The 17,161-nt window shown below is 39.1% G+C and overlaps 1 protein-coding gene across 9 annotated transcripts in view; it reads right to left on the bottom strand.

Annotated features, from left to right (window-relative positions):
* The window catches only part of MAST4 (microtubule associated serine/threonine kinase family member 4), a 293,004-nt gene that overhangs the window by 45,369 nt on the left and 230,474 nt on the right, over positions 1–17,161 (bottom strand). For all 9 annotated transcript variants that reach the window (XM_064736750.1, XM_064736751.1, XM_064736752.1 and 6 more), the window contains 4 exons: positions 16,264–16,365; positions 11,526–11,658; positions 5,882–5,949; positions 3,479–3,564 (listed from right to left, as the gene is read on the bottom strand). In XM_064736750.1, coding sequence (XP_064592820.1) covers positions 3,479–3,564; positions 5,882–5,949; positions 11,526–11,658; positions 16,264–16,365 — 389 coding nt within the window. The remainder of the gene's footprint in view (positions 1–3,478; positions 3,565–5,881; positions 5,950–11,525; positions 11,659–16,263; positions 16,366–17,161) is intronic.

Below are 17,161 nucleotides of genomic sequence, written 5' to 3'. Positions count from 1 at the left end.
AAAACACCACAGCAAAGGAAAAGAATATTACAGGGTTTTCTTTAATTAGTTCAGATTTAAGCCCTCCATTATAGCCTCAAAATAAGTAAAATATTACAACAACATACTTTGGTAAGTCAGAGCCCAAAATATGCCCACTGACATATTTTAGTGAATGAATCAATGAAGCACAGGCAGAATTCACATATACTTACATTATTTCAAAAAATTAACAGCCTGGAAAAACACAGGAGGGAAAACACAACTGTAGCATAACAATAACTTTTGTTTCAACTACTTGTACTTGTACATAAACTACAATCAATGCCTTCAGGATAGTTTCTTGCTTTATATTTATAAGAAGTAGGTATTACTGGTTTATTACACTCCATTTCATAGATGGATTACACAGCATTTTGGTTATCTTGATGTGTTTTCCTTTAAACTTGACCATAACTTTTGAGTAAATAAACCATCAACTGAATTGTTGCCAACAGCAAAAAGAAAACTCTACTTTAATAAAGACTAGAAAAATGGTCTGTTGATTTTACAGTCTGACATAGCAGAGATTTTCAAGCACACAGATAGCCTCCTCAATTTACAGTATTGTACAGGTGCTAAAATCCCTTTTAAAAATGAGTGAACACTTTTAGAAGTTTATTGTTTCACATTTCACTGTGTTTCTTTCCCTCTCCATGTATTGGGTTTGTATAGCAAGGTTTGGGTAGTGGAAAGATTACAGGAACCCACAGTGGAACTGGTTTCCTGGTAAAACTTGTGACCCTGGTAGAGGCCCACAGCAACAGGCTGTGCCTGAAGAACTGCACCCCACATTGCAACACTCTGGGGAGGGCTGCTGCTCGTGGGATGGACTCACATTGAAAAAACGTATGGAGAACCGTCTCCCATGGGAAGGACCCCACACAAGCAGAGGAAGGATTCTCCTCCTTGAGCAGCAGCAGGAACAACACGTGATGAACTCACCATAATCCCCATTCTGTGTGTCCCTGCACCGCTGCAGGGAGGAGGCAAGGCTGGGAAGGTTGGAGTGGTGGGAGGGGGGAGGGAGTTTAAGGTCTCAATGTATTTCTCATTATTCTGCTCTGATTTTGTTATCAATAAATTCAGTTAATTTCCTCAATTCCAGTCTGTTTTGCCCATAATGGTATTTAATGTGTGATCTTTCCCAGTCTTTATCTCAACACATAAACCCTTCATTGTATTTTCTCTCCCATGTCCAGCTGAGGAGAGTAACAGAGTAGCTTTGGCAGGTGCCAACAATCCAGCTAGAGTCAACCCACTACAGGCTGTTTTCTCATTTTTGATTTTTCTTCTAAGTAACCAAATGAAAAAAAAAAATAAAAACCAACAAAATCTACTTTGTTATTACTTCCTTAAAGATGGAAGTAATATCACTCTACTAAAGAGTTGAGCTTTTCAATTTCCACTAATACTATGGCATTATAATCTGGCAGCCTACCCCTGTTTTTACACTTGCTAATGAAAATAATGACCCAGATAATGAAGAATCTGGATATACTCCAAGCTGGTTATTCTCTAGCACCTTTCTTTTCTTCAAATAATTACCATGGTCTCATTCAATTTCCAAGCACTGCATTGACAATTTTGTGTATTATTGGCACTTAAAAGATCATCAATAAGCCTTGATTTTCCCTGCCACAAACACGAAGAAAAAACCATGTGTGGCATAGAAGACCATGGCTTTTCATCTGTTTTCCATCTCTGCAGATCCCTTTTGGTCTCTAGTTTCAGGTGGACAGTTGTCTCCAGTCTGTATTTCCAAAAGGCTCTTTGAGCTTCCTTCTGGCTGTAACACCTATGGAGCAAGAGGCACATGCAGCTCGAGTGAACCTCTGCCTTCAGGCACCAGGCCTCACTCTGCTGTATGATGAGCTGCAGCTGCTCCCTCCTCTCCCCATCCCTCAACACCTGGAAAACTGCTCCAAACTCAGAAAGGTTCAGTGACTCTTGGAACCTCTTTCTCCAACGAGATCCTATCCCACACAGTTCCTTTTATCCTCCAGTAAGAAAAAGAGATGGAGGAATGGAGGGGACTTCACATCTGCCAAGGGAAGGAGAAAGGGTGCAGCCAGGGAGGGGAGTAGCATCTACTGCTAACTGCTGAGAGGCAGGATTTTGAGATACTGGGGTGACTGGGAGAAGGTGAGATATGGTAAGCAGCAAGTTTGTCTGCGAAGAAGTTCTGAGAAAATTAATTGAGCTTGACTAGTGAGAAATGGTATTTTAATATTTATATAATTTTAATGTAAAATTTTAATTTTAAATTTTGCTTGGGACTTTTGCTGAGTTATGAAAAAATGCCTTGGACACAAGCGGCCTCCATACAAGCTACCACGGCCAACAGTCTGGGCAGTACTAAATGCCTCCTGTTCCAGAACTCATGGCTACCCTTGAACTAAATTTCATCCGAGAAAGCCCAACAGCCTCAGGCCATTCAGCAGGCCCACAGAACTCCAGTGAGTAGACTGCAGGTGCTTTTTCTCCTATGTCAAAGATCCCTTCAAGGAGTGCTCCATCCTAGCAGCTTGACACCACTCCCCACCTCAAGCAGAGTCAGTCTAAGGGGGTCTGTGCTGCAAAGCAGCACCACCCTCCTTCTCTGCCAAGATTTGGCAGTGGGCTCCTCACCTCAAGATGGAAACCTCTCTTTTTTGAGCCAGTTTACATCCCTCTTGTTCCTGCAGGTTACACACAGCAGCTCCTGTCTTGACATGTTTCAGTGCAGAGGAGGAGCCAAACAAGGATCCAACCAATAGTACGGGATCAGAAAGGGGACTGAAGACAGATACCACTACTGCACAGTACTTCCAGAAAATATTTTGTATTCATTTAGAGATACAGAATTTTCTCTTGGTCTTCTAGGGTACCTTCAGATGACTTACGTATCACCAGGCAGTAAGCTGTGCACTCTCCAAGTATCCAGAAACAAATCACAAAATAGCAATTCCTTTAAAGCTAATTGGTTAAAATTTGAGAACTAGAATGGCATCCACAAAGTAATAGAAGACTGTTGCCCTACTTCAGTGAATTTGTTTCTATTGCAAATTTCTATTCTATACTTCTAGATCAAGTAAGCACTCATTTTTATCCATCTGTCTCCCCACAGATGATATGTAATTCTCTCTCACATCTGCATAAGCACAGTATTATAAAGGTGAGCTTAAATCTGCCCTTTGATTTATTCACATTTCATCTTTGGCGTGCTAGCCGATTCTGAAAAATCTTTCTGATGTACTATTCAGTACTTTAATTTAGTGCAGCACAGAGTAATTCATTATTGCCTAGCAAACTTCCCAAAATCTTGTCAACTTAAAATACTAAAAACAAAACAAGAATACAAAATGAAAAAAGCAGAGTGCAAACTCACTCTCTGATACAAAGACCCTGAAATAAGAAATAATGGGAAAATAAGCAAAACTAAAATGCAAAAGAGCTGCCACAGTCAGAGATTACTCACCCATATGCTCCATTACTAATCAGTTTAATTGTTTCAAAATCACTTTCCCGAGGCTTCCTCTGCAGCTTCAGTGAGGTATTAGAGCTCTTCAAAGTAAGAGATGAGAATGAACAAAGTTAATAAAATACTTTTTTTTAGAACTGGGGAGAAAAAACCCAAACAAAAAACCAACTATCACCAGGCTGTCACACTGATGAACCAGGTAAAAGTTCTGGACAGCCAGCCACACAGCCAACACGGAGAGGGACCAAGGGGCTCCAGAAACAGAGCTGCTTTTTCATCAAACAGGTATCTGCTGCACTGCAGCAAACTGTCCACTTCTCTCCATGCACAGGTTACAGTCACCAAGGCTTCTGATAAAGTAGCTACTGGCAATTCTTATCTTGAGTCATGGACTTCTGTGAATTCCACATGGCACTCATTGGACACTGCCTTCCCATTCTAGTAAATCTGACTTTTGTATTACAGCTGGTAGCAGCAAACTGATGATGAGCCCTTGTTCACTCAAATAAACTGGGCACACTTCAAACTAATGTTAGGATAGAGCGTGATATAACAGGGAGGATGGTGAAAAGAGACAAAATGAAAGAGAAAAAGATGGAAAACAAAAACACATCAGTTCTACCCCTAAAGAGGTCACTTTAATCTACTTCTTTGTCAGAACTTTTTCAACACCAAGTTGCCCTCAGTATGGCAAAACCTTTTTTCTAGTTTAAATTTTTAATTAATCTTGAAAATGTGTGAGTTAGAATTGGGGTTCAGGGGGAAAAGATGAAGGCACCGGACTCCAAATGCAGACTTCCAAAACCACAAGATCTTTTTTCAAATGTCTTTTGAATCTCTAAGAAATTCCATGATCCTTACCCAGGCAGTTTAGTAACAGTTGGAAGTTGAAAGTAGAGCTGGTTTAAACATTTTCAATTAAGTGCTAAAAAAAATTCAGCGCAAGACTAGTGAAATGTTAATATAATGAACTACACAGGAAGTAACAGAGAGGACTTAGTAATTGTTCAGCCCACTTGTCTGTCAGTACAGGATTCTTTCTAATTGGTATTTATGATGTCTGTGAGCACTTGGAAGTTACGGATGGTTCCTGTCACTCCCCATGTGTGTTTATTCCACAGCTACATTTTGAGATGTTTACAAATATACCCTCCATAGTTTTCTTTGGTGATTTCACCATCTCCCCTATTTACATTCCTTCATTATACCACATTATTCTTTCTGAATTTCTTCAGCATTTGCACAAGACAAGTAACTTCACAATTTCAACTGCTTAGCTAATGTTGAGCCACTTTGCACCTTAGATTCAGTTAAGTGCTTTGGCACTTCCCTTAAGCCTTCTAGTTATCTTGTCCTTTCCCCAGTTTGTCAGTAAATGCTGCTCAGGTCTAATAAAATATTTCAAATGTAGATGAATTAAAGCAGCAAAAATACCTTCTATGTCAATTGCAGAATCCTTCACAAGTGGCACTTTGCCAAATATAAGAAAATATCCCAATATAACATGACATGTACCAGAGAATGATGTTTTTTCTTATGTATTAGAACAGGTCTAACAGATAACCCATGCCTGATAACATTTGTAAATACTTGTTAAAGTACCACTGAATTACCAAGACATCCCCTAAAACCGCTCTTGTTTTCACTATCCACTTGCACTGAAAATGAAGACTAGGTTGTAGTAACTTCATCTACTCTGTTGACTGAAATCCAAGGTGTAAGAACCAACTTTTAAAAATAAGATTTTAAAATAATCGCATTTAAGCTCAAAATCAACGTGTCTAACTTGCTTTACTTTTGTCATCCTGAGCAAACATCTAACAAAATATTATTGTAAGATACACAACATGGTAGGCAAGTGTTTTCAAAAACTGATTCAGAAGAATGATGCACAACCTTTCCAACTGTAAACTAACTTTCTGAATGCAGCCTATTTGCTAGCATACTCATTTCTTCCTTCTCTCTTCACTGGATCTGTTAAGAATTTCTCAATTTGATCATTAGTTGCCTGTGAATAGACTGTTTTAAAACCTCTTTAAAATACATTGTTTTATTAAACAGTTTACCAATACTTCTTAAAAAAAAAAAGAACACATTGATTTAATAGAAAAAAAGAAAGCAGTGGTGGATTTTGTGGTAAAGTTATTGCCATATGGTAAACACTAACTTTGTGGAATATGAAGACACTGACATGTCTAGAAAAATAGGCAGAAGGCTTGGTTATACCTTTTGAAAGCCTTCTGCCTGACGAGCTTCACAGAGTTAGTGTGAGTATTAACCAATGTTTACTCAATCTGTTCGCACATACCAGGAGAAACCAGAACACGTAGGGTTGGGGGAACACAACAGATTTTCCTTGTTCACATTCAGCAAAAGAAGCAACATAAGAGGGAAGCTTACATTTATCGATTCTTCTGTTTCCAGAGTGTCTGCTGTCCCACTGTCACAATTAGCTAGCTGAGCTATTTCTGGAAAGAAAAATTAAAAACTTCATTTTAAACTGTGGAAAGTAAAAAACTAAATGAAGCACAGAAAACATGAGAAGTGACATCTTTCTGGAATACTTAATAGAAAATTTTAAAAAATTAAAAAATTAAGAACAAGGCCAAAAGCAAAACAACAACAACAACAAAACAAACAAACCCTGTGCACTTGAAAAATAACTTTCAGGGCATCTCCAAGCATATGTTAAAAAATCCACTCAGGAAAGAGTGCTTGCTATTCAGTGCCTATGTAATAATCTTCCACTGAAGCAATGAAGATTAGCCATGAAGCAATGAAAAGCAGTATCATTTTCACTGCTGAGACCTGGGAATTCCAAGACCTGTGCACAAAGTGTGCACTAAGGGAAAGACGGCACTAATCTGCTGAAACTCCTGAGGATTTCACCCTCTGAGGGGCTAACAGTAGGCCCCATCCTTGGGCTCCTTCACAGTTACAGCAAAAGCTTCTAGTTTAAACCTAAGACAGGACTCCAAATAGTTTGCTTCTTCTACAAAGAAATGCTGCTAAGCTTACCAGAATAAGCTAAAAGTCATTTTCATGGAAACTTATCACTTACAGTCACTAACACAGATAAATTCTCTAGGAAAGTAAGATTTTAGAAGCCTACAACTTTATCAGATTGTCTCTGCTCCTGTCAACCTATGCTGCAGAGCTCCCAAGCCCAGTCTGTTCTTCAGAGTAGGTAGTAACCAAGAATTCATCTGGGTAAAAAAAAGCCACACAGGACAGCCAGTCACTAAAAGGCCCCAGCAACCATACACATATTTAATTGTGTATCCTACATAGCCAAAGATGCAAATTCTATTACAATTATGTCTTCCGAACCAGAAATAAGACCACATAAAATTTGCAAGACTAGTTTTTATCTCAAGACTGTTAACTGAATTTATGATGATGAAATATAACTGAATATTCACACAGAATACCAAAACTGGATTTTTCTATATAAAAAGAAATTATTATTAAAAGTGAAATGCTCTGCTACACTTTCTGCAATTTTTAAAGCAAATTAAGCACACAGATAATTTTCTTTTGGAACAGCTAAAGATTTAAGGAGTAACTGTCATTTGTAACCACTATACAAACCAAAACATGGTAACTGTAAGAAACAGAAAAAATTCAAGTGTCACTTCAAAATCCAAACAGATCTTTAAAGTGTTAAACAAGCTAAAAAATATTCCAAAAATTAAGTCCATAAACAGTGAAAAATATCCCCACTAGAACAAACAAAATCTTAAAGAAAAATCTTATATAGGCTGAACCTGAAGTGGATTTTCCAGTCAAAAGTCACGGTTTTGTGAACACAGGGCTTTCAGAATACAAGAGCTGATGAAATCTTTATTGTACGGGCAAGGACCAAGAGAGCTGGAGTAATATACTTTGACAGCCTTCTCAACTGAAATGACTTTCATAAATAACAAATTAAAACAATCCTTTTTGAAACAAAACTTCTGCAAAATAACCATTATCTGAGAAATCCATATTATTTGCAAGCAGTAGGTACTAATGGGATGGAACCAAAAGTCAGCTTGCAAAACAGGGATCTATGGAACCATTTTGCAGTGCCTGAAGAGATTTTTCAAGCCCATCTAAATACCATTAAACATCTGTCCTTTTTCTTCCATTGATTTAAACCTTTTCTGAAGGCTCATGATTCAAATAGGTAAAGATGGTAATTTAAAAAACATGAGGAGAAATTTCTCCCCAGGGAACTCTTCAGAAATGCAGCCATCTCTCTCTGCTAAGTGATTAATCTATTGTGGTATTGCTTTCACTAAAGTATAAATTTATCTAGCATCATCACCAAATAATACAAGCATCATTTCACTCAAAGAAAGGACACTACAGCTATGACAGCAAACAAAGGAAGCAAGGAGAGAAAGATCTAAAGTAGGTTGCTTTTCCCTGCAGATGAAAGAAAATCCTTTGCATGAACATTGAAGACACAAATTAACATCTTGGTTGAAAATATAATTCTGTGTTACAGGATAAGTAAGTAGTGCAACTGCAGTGCACTCTTTTTGTTTTGAAAAACTTGGCTCTGCTTTTTAAAATTTTCTATTTTTACATAAAAGGGCTTTAAAGTTCTTGAGGATGATATTCCCAGGATATTTTTATAGTAATGAATGCAGTGCTCCCATTAATTCTCTCAGTAAACCACTAATTCCAGGGCACAAACCCACAGTGTCCCTCTTTCATTGTTGCTTAAGTAGCATCCCTATATATAGAGACATCCATTAACATCAAAACTAGATCATCTAAGAAGTCATTGCACAGTGATTTATACTGCTTATAAATATTACTTTTTTTGGTGTGTGGGAGGAAAGCATTAACACAAATCAGATGGCCTAAATTACCTACTACATATAATCATATACATTAATCTTAAAAAAAACCAAACCACTAAATAATTCAATTTCTCAAATCTCCAATTGAACCAAAAATCAGTAATCCATAGGTCATACACTCCTCAGTATTTAGTGGCAAACCACACAGAACATTGTTCCCTTCAGAAAAAACAAACCAAACCCCAACATTTCAATTATCATTTGAATGCTTTGAAGTTTTTATATTCATTAATATTCAGTTTATGAAATATAGTAAGATGTATCTATAGATAGATCTATAGATAGATGAAGTATGCACCCATTAAACAAATACTTAGTTAAAGAAAGCAGTATTCCTTATTTATATATAGGCATTTGTTTCTACACTTCTCTTAAAATAAACTGTCCAAAAACCAATTCAAAGTTGTTATTAAACATGAGTAGTGACAGATTCTTGACTACTGCTTAGGAACACTTTTATCCAAGTGGCAAGGAAGAGCCAATGAGAAAGATAAGGTTCAACTGGCAGAACCAGAGTCAATAATACAAAATTCTCAACCCACACTCCAAACTAAATCTTGCATACTTGATCAATGACGAATTGATGAATTGTCAGTTTAGGACAGACCAACAGCTCACCAAATCCTGAAGACAATGTTTATCTTGCAGAGAATTTCAATACTTCTTGATTTTTTCCAAAACCAAAAGGAAAAAGTATTTATGCGTATTTTCCTAATTTGTCTGGCTTCCTTTGCTGCAGTCCAAATATAAACAAAAAGCATCAAAGCTGTTAATCTGTATCTCAGACAAAAAATAATTCTAAATTTGGATGAGGAAGTTCTGTGAAGATAGGAAGTGGACTAATAATAGGCTTGACTTGGTTTAGATTTGTTAATATAACATTAATATAATCTGTAACAATACTAAATCTAACTGAATTAGAACTAACCAAATTCCTGATACAGCTAGCAGTGCTGAACTTTGCTTTAGCTCAGCAGCAGGGTTTTAAAACACAATATACTACTCTAATTTAATAACATATGTTCTTACATCATGAAAGCTAGCACAAAAAAGGTTTATCATAGTTTTTTGCTATGATTTTGTGCTATCAAGCCCTTTCCAAGTCCTGGTTGGTAACACCAACAGACAAGCTAATTGGCACCAGCTAGGATCATTTTTCCATTATGGCATTTCTGCCAATTTCTTCCAAGTTGCAGAACTAGTACTGAATACAATGAACCGATTTCTATTGGTCACCACTGTTAGAACCTGGTCTCAGGGAGGCAAAGATGATCTGGCTAGGACACAGAAGTAATTCTAGTTTTTTCAATGCTGTCCTTCAAAAAACCATAGAATGCCTTGGGTTAGAAAATACCCTGAAGATCATCTTGCTCTAAGCCTTCCACCAGGGCCTGGGACACAGAATCACAGTATCAGATGAGCTGGAAGGGTCCCAAGAGGATGATGAAGTCCAGCTCCTGGCCCCATCCAGGACCACCCCCAAGAGTCACACCATGGGCTGGAGAGCATTGTTCAATGCTTCTTGAACCCAGTCAGGTTGGTGCTGTGACCACTTCCCAGGGGAGCCTCTTCCAGTGTCCAGCCACCCTCTGCGTGAAAAACCTTATCCAACCTAACCCCCCCACCCCAACACAACTTCACACCAATTCCTTCAGACAGATCCTGTCACTGGTCACCAGATCAGTGCCCCTCCTCTTCCCCTCAGGAGGAAGTTGTGACTGCAATGGTGTCTCCCCTCAGTCTCCTCCAGGCTGAACAGACCAAGTGTCCTCAGCCACTCCTCATCCTGCTTCCCCTCAGTGCCCTTCACCCCTCCATGCCCTCGCTGGACACTCTCCAGTGCTGTCCTTCTCACACTGCAGCACCCAAAGTGCCCCCAGCGCTGCAGGTGAGGCTGCCCCGGTGCAGAGCAGAGCAGGACAATCCCTCCCTTGCCCGGCTGCTGATGCTGTCCCTGATGCCCCACAGGACACGGGTGGCCCTCCTGGCTGCCAGGGCACTGCTGGCTCATGTTCAGCTTGCCATCAGCTTGCCCAGGGCCCTTTCCATGGCACTGCTCTCCAGCCTCTCATTCCCCATCTGTCGGTACATCCAGGGTTGCTCCATCCCAGGTGAAGAATCTGACACTTTCTCTTGTTGAATTTGATATGGTTGATGATTGCGCAGTCCTCTAATTTTCAAGGTCTATCTGCAGGGCCTCCCTGCCCTTGAGAGAGTCAACAGCTCCTCTCAAGTCTTTTATCATCTGCAAACTGGCTTCGTATCCCTCCCACTCCTGCCCCCAATCATTTCAGAAGATGCTGAAGAGCACAGAGCCTAAGGTGGAGCCCCGTGGAACCCATCTAGTGACAGGTCACCACTCTGATGTCACCCCCTTCACTGCAACCCTTTGTGCCTGACCCATGAACCAGCTGCTCTCCCATCATGTGATGTGTTTATCCAGCTGTGTGCTGGACATTTTGTCCAGCAGGACGCTGTGACAGACAGTACTGAAAGCTTTACTGAAATCCAAGAAGACGGACATCAATTGGCTTCCCTTTACCAGCTAGGTGTGTTACCATGTCACCTTCCACTAGACCACACTGCTCAGAGCCCCATTCCGTCCAGTCTTAAACACTTCCAAGGATGGGGCACCACCACTTCTTTGGGCAACATGTTCCAGTGTCTCACCACTTTCACAGTAAAGAAAAATTCTGCAGTGATAACCTCTCCACTGGAACCCAAGTTCTCCCAACAAAAACCCCCAACACAGACTCAAATTACACGGAAAATTAACAGGATAGTCTTCTCAGAGACTCCTCCAAGATGAAGGAACCTGGGAGCACTGAAAGGCAAACAACAGCTCAACCAAGGGACCTTTATAACTGTGCTTAGATGACAGTCACCATCAAATTATCCCAGTAAATTCCAGCTATGAGGAAGTTGCACTGCACTGTCAAGCTGGAAGAAGATGAGAGGTTATCATTGATACAGTGTATTTGTTAATGATATCTGCAAAAAAAAAAAAGATCCTGTTCAGAAGAGATGGCCTTTTAAATGTGTTTGTTTGAGCTTGGGAGAGTACAGTTGATGTCAGAAAACATTTGCTCTGCTACCATCTTTAACTTGACCCTTTTCAGGTATCAGAATGATAGAACACATTGAGAAGGAAGAACCTAGAAACCTATAGCTGCACCAGGAGATTCACTTACCTTCCAGAGGATCTTTATTTAAACCCAGCTGGCTAATAATGTATCGAGGGATGTCTGTTTTAATGCCTTGCCCCTCTTTAGCATGGCCTTCAGCTGCTTCCAAAAGATAGTAAAACTCTTCAGGATCAAATTCCTAGAGGAAAAATAATTGTCATCATTTTCTCTATTGAAATTGGTTCCTTAGGGTCTAACATAAAAAGTTCCTTTGCTTCTTGTAACTCCACATATATGGCATGTTCCTACTAAGAACAGTACCTCTTTATTCTACTAATAGTACTCTATTAATCTGTTCTGATTCTTATATAGTGTAACACAATGTAAGCAATGGAACTGCATGTCACTATTTTAGAGCAAAAATTTATATAGATAATATATTATTTCCCATCAAAACTTCATGTAATACTGAGTGAAATGTCCTATAAGAAGCAAAAAGATTTCAGAGAGAAGACTATCTTCCCGCATGTGTTTGCTTACAAAAATCTACGACAACCATGTAAATATATTGCACTACACTTTTTACTTCTCAAATAATAATTTCAAGTATTTCTAATCAATATATATGTTCTGTGTTTTATGGAAAATACAATTTAAAAAATCACTAACTTTAGAATGAAGATTAAATTGAAATTTAATTTAAAAAATCTGAGCTTCATTGATCCAATTGTTTCAAATTCAGAAATTAAACATTCTCCTGTGGGAACTAACTATATTACAACTATCACTTATACCAAAAAGGCAAGCCTCAACAAGGAACACAAATGAACAAAAGGAATAGAAACTCGAAACGCTACGCCCAAGTCCCTTGGAAATACATTTGTTTTACTACCTTTTATAGAGTATAAAAAGAGAAATACATTGAAAGGAGCAAAGAAGATTATTAAAACAATGTGAGTGGGATTTTTTAACACAATTTCTCTCCCTACTGGCATGAATTCATACTAAAACATCAGTTCATAGTTATTGCGCTCTTCGAGGCGTTTGTGCCTATAGGTGCAATCCTTAACAGAGTAACAGCCATCAGTCATTAACGTAATAAAATACATTTTTTCCTCCAGTAGGTCAGCTCTGTCACAAATATCTGTAGAGGCCAGGCAGACTGCTGAGATAGCTAATTTCCTGACTGTTTTGCAACCAAACATAACACCGTGGAATTTTAGACTACATGTTGAGTCACAAGGCTCCTGTCCTAAATCCTCAGGCTACTCAGAACTTGTAAAGTCAATATCCTGACCCAGAAGACAGCTTGAGAAATTTGGTACCATGCTTCATTTTGCAAGCATCAAAACTGCTGCAGCTAAAATGAGCAGGTGCATCGTGTCTGAAATAAAGTATCTTTAGAATTTCCAGTCTTATGGAAACAATCTTAGTTTTACACAGTTCATGAAACAATCTTCATCATGTACAACCTACTGCAAAGGACTTAACAGTGAACCCATGAACTGTTGAAGCTGCCTAACTTTATTAGCCCAAAGTCACAGGATGCTGCAAACCTGCCCAAAAACCTGAACCAATAACTAAACAGTACATGCTATTTCAGGCTTAACTCTCCTCATCTTACATGCCATCCCCAGATGTGTCTCTTACATGTTATTCTTTGGCACTAAAGCAGCCAACAGCACAATGTTGTGTGCCAAGATTTCTATTTACTTTTGTCTTGACAACGTTATCATCTCCTGACCTGCTGCAGTGACAGATAAACAGCTTCTCCTCCACTTACTAGCAAGACAAGGCAATTTCAGAACAGGTAACTTTAATCATATGAATGCGTAAGTGTGTTTGTGTGTACAATGATCTAAGACACACATATACATACACAGGTCCGAATAATGAGAAGCAATAAATTCTTTTCTGATCTTCACTTTCAAATCTTATTTCATTTTCCATATACAAATGGAGAAAGAATATTTAAATAATTGGCAGTAGCTCTTATCACATATGAAACCGTAAAACCTTTATTCATATGATTATCAAGTAAACTGATATAGGATTTCACATGCTACAAACAGCTGAGACAAGACCACCATCAGAAAACTTTACCAGCTTTACTGCATGGTATCTGAAATGTCTGATGACCATGAAGCTAGAATTTTATCTTACAATTTTATTAACTTTCTTACAGAGGCTGAAGTTTTCCACACCTAGTATCTATTTCAGACAGATATTCTAAAATACCACACAGTAATATTCAAAAGTTTCTAGAGATATGCTACAGAAAAAAATACTGTCTCTGTAAGTTTACAATTATGTTTATGATCTAGGCTTAACATCTTCTTGTATGAAAAACATATTGTTTGTTGACTGTAGGCCAAAATTTGTTCAAGCTGCCTGTATCTGCAGAAACATATGATGCAGGGTTGTCACAACCCAGTTTAAGCCTCCTGAATATCGTGTTTTAAGCGAGAACACTAGAAGCAAGCTGTGCTGGCTTTCCCTGCCACTGCTGCTCTGAAACTCAATTATGAGACACAGTCACACCTGGACTTTGCACCACTGTTCTTCCACCCACTTCAGCATTCCCAGCAAAAGGAGGGGTGCAGGATGCACATCACTCTACTTGAAGGATAAGGCAGAGCAAGTAGCCTAGGATAAAATCCTAGTGGCATAAAGTGGGAACTAAGTGAATGGACTAGGTCCCATTAAAACTTAGTACTTAGGGAGAATAAACTAATAGGCAAATAGATCACCAAGAGAGAACTTGAATTGGAACCACAGAATCATCATAGTTCAAAGAAACCTTTAAGATAATTCAGTCCAACCATCCACCCAGCACCACCACTGTAACTTCTAAACCACTGAATCATCACCCAGCATGAGATCCAAACACCTCTTGAACACTTCCAGGTAACTCCACCACCTCCTACACAACCTATTCCAATGCTTGACCACTCTAACAGGGAAAAAAAATTCAAACATGTAATCTGAATCTCCCCTCTCTCAGTTTAACGGTACTTCTGGTAGTTCTGCACACATCATATGAGAGACCAGCTCCCACCTGGCACCTTCCTTTCAGGGAGCTGTAAGAGTGATAAGGCGACCCTGAGACTCCTCTTCTTGAGACTAAACAAACCCAGCTCCCTCAGCTGTTCCTAGATATATTTTCTAGACTCTTCATGAGTCTTGCTGTCCTTCACTGGATGCACTCCAGCACCTCAATTAGAAAACTAATAGAGAATGATGATGCTGGGAGCAAGGGTTGATGAGAGAAAGCTAGCAAGCCTGTAATGGAAGGTGTAAAGTATTATTAAGAAGTCCTGACTGCCTACAAGATGTATTTAAGAGCATTTCTGGATGTGTGATAATAGACAAGAATGCAAACCAGAAAGGAAAAAAACAAGGATATGAGAAACTGGATGATGTGCAGAAATATATAAACCCTGTAAATAGAGCAGGGAACAACACACTAGACATGGAATGAACTTCTCAGGGAGAGGAGTAAAACAAGTTTGGATTCAACAGCAGAAGCAGGACATGCTAAGATGTCCTTCTCTCTAAAGCCTTCCTTTTTATTTGTTTTGGTTGTTTTTTTTAAACATCCCTCATCTCTTTCATGTTGATTCAGAGCACATATCTTATTTTTACTTTCCTTCTGAACTGCAAATCACAAACAAAAAAGCAACTGGGAACACTGAGGCTTGGTGTTTCCAAAACAAAGTAGAGGCACCTCTCAAAATGCCCGTGGCTGAACGAGCCAGGGTGTGGATTAACTGTGCCACAGATGAAGGGACTCAGCACAAAGCCAAAATCAGGCTGGAAATACTTACTAGCTAGCTTATTAGTTCAGATTCGGTGTGACGCAAATGCAGTTATGACAATTTCAGGCATAACCTGAGTCTAGCAGGCGGCTGGCTTCCACATAAGGCCTGCCAGCCTCAAATGGCTGTATGCAGCATCAACACTGATCTTATATTGGCAAGCAGAGCGGCTCAAAATCAGCTCAGGCTGCCTGCCAGGCCTTTTGGACTCGGGCTGCCTCTGGCATGGCATTTGGGTGCCTACACCATCCTCCTGTGTACACTGTGTTCTGCAAGTGTTTATTAGTTCAACTGAACAACTGAAGCACACTGGCTCCGTGTGTGCAACTTCCTGCACCTGAGCCATCCCAGCTCCCACAGCACAGGCAAGAAAAGCAGAAACATGCCCACACAGCACACACAGTCTAACCCAGTGTGGCAACTTCGGTGCTATGGTCATGCACAAATAAATCGACTGTTCTGCTCCTTCGGGTCCCCACTAGAACACAAACTACCTGTGTATCTAGACAGCCTAATCCCTCTGCTGCTCTTATCACCAGATCAGGTACTGCAGAACTGACCTCAAGCTGTTTATAATTCTGGCACTTGTTGAGTGCAACAAAATTATGAAACTATTAAGAAATGAGAAAACCACTAAGCAATTACAATTCTGGAGCAGTCTTCCCTAGAAATGGAGAAGTCTAACAAAACAACAGGAAAAGCCAACTGGGTTTAAACAGCAGCTTCCTCAGTTGATGAAAGGGATTCTATACTGTAGTATCTGCAATAGCAGGGAATCAAACAAAACTGCAGGAGGGTCCTGCCAGTACACTATATCCAATAATTGAAGTGGAAAGGATCCCACTAACAATGAAGCCCTACCACACTGTTTGACATGTTCCAAAAATCAATTGTAAAGAACCTTGAATAGTAAATCAGAGAACTGCCTGCACTACTAAGTGAAAAACACTACCTACTAAGTGAAAACATAGTAAGCATGACCTTACCAGGCATTCCAGTAAGCGAGCAGGACGAGCAATAACTATCAAAATTTTGCGAACAAGTTGTTTAATAAATGCCATTTCTCCACTCTCTGATCGCTCTTGAGCCTAAAAGATAAAAAATAAAGTCATATTGAACCAAATCACATTCAATACACTGCTTAGGAAAGCAGTGATATTGAGGACATCTGTAGGGTCTGAAGTATGTATGTGATAGGAACTGCGCATCAATTTCAAGATGCTAGCAGAGATAACAAAGATCTGAGTAACACTGTAACTTCTGTTCAAATAATTCCAGCTTTAAAACTCTAACACTGTAACTACAAAAGTGCTGCCTTCTTTTTTTTCTTCTTTCTTAAGCTTACACAGTGTAATTACCACCAGTTTTGGAAATGGATACAATGTATCAATACAGCTCAACACCGATCTATACATGCAGGTTGCGCCTCAATTTGTTAACAATGTTAGGCTGAAATGAAAACTAACATAAGTAATAGTGATAGATATAAGCAACATCTATCCCAAATTTATACTCTCTTTTGGTCAGTCATAGGAAAATGACAATTTATATGCATATATACATATTAAAAAACCTTTACTTGGAGATAGGCTTCATCTAAAGGTACATGTAGAAAGGATGACAATGAAAACACAAAAGAGAGGGGGAAGTGCTATAGAATAATACATACAGAAAATATACTTCTAGAAGATTTGACAACATCTGCACAATGGTCTGAGCTGCATTTCAAGTTTCTTTTAAATGTTCCCCTCTAAGAACAAATTACATTATTAAGGGATGCTAGTGAATGCAAAGCAACTGCAAAATTCTCCTTCTGATTAGAATGTACTAATAGCTTTCACCTTAAATATCAAACATTTCCTTGCTCGGAACACCAGAACTCAC

This window comes from Zonotrichia leucophrys, chromosome Z (genome assembly GCF_028769735.1).
Source record: "Zonotrichia leucophrys gambelii isolate GWCS_2022_RI chromosome Z, RI_Zleu_2.0, whole genome shotgun sequence".
Taxonomy (NCBI): Eukaryota; Metazoa; Chordata; class Aves; order Passeriformes; family Passerellidae; genus Zonotrichia; species Zonotrichia leucophrys.
This window is presented reverse-complemented; position numbering and strand designations above follow the sequence as displayed.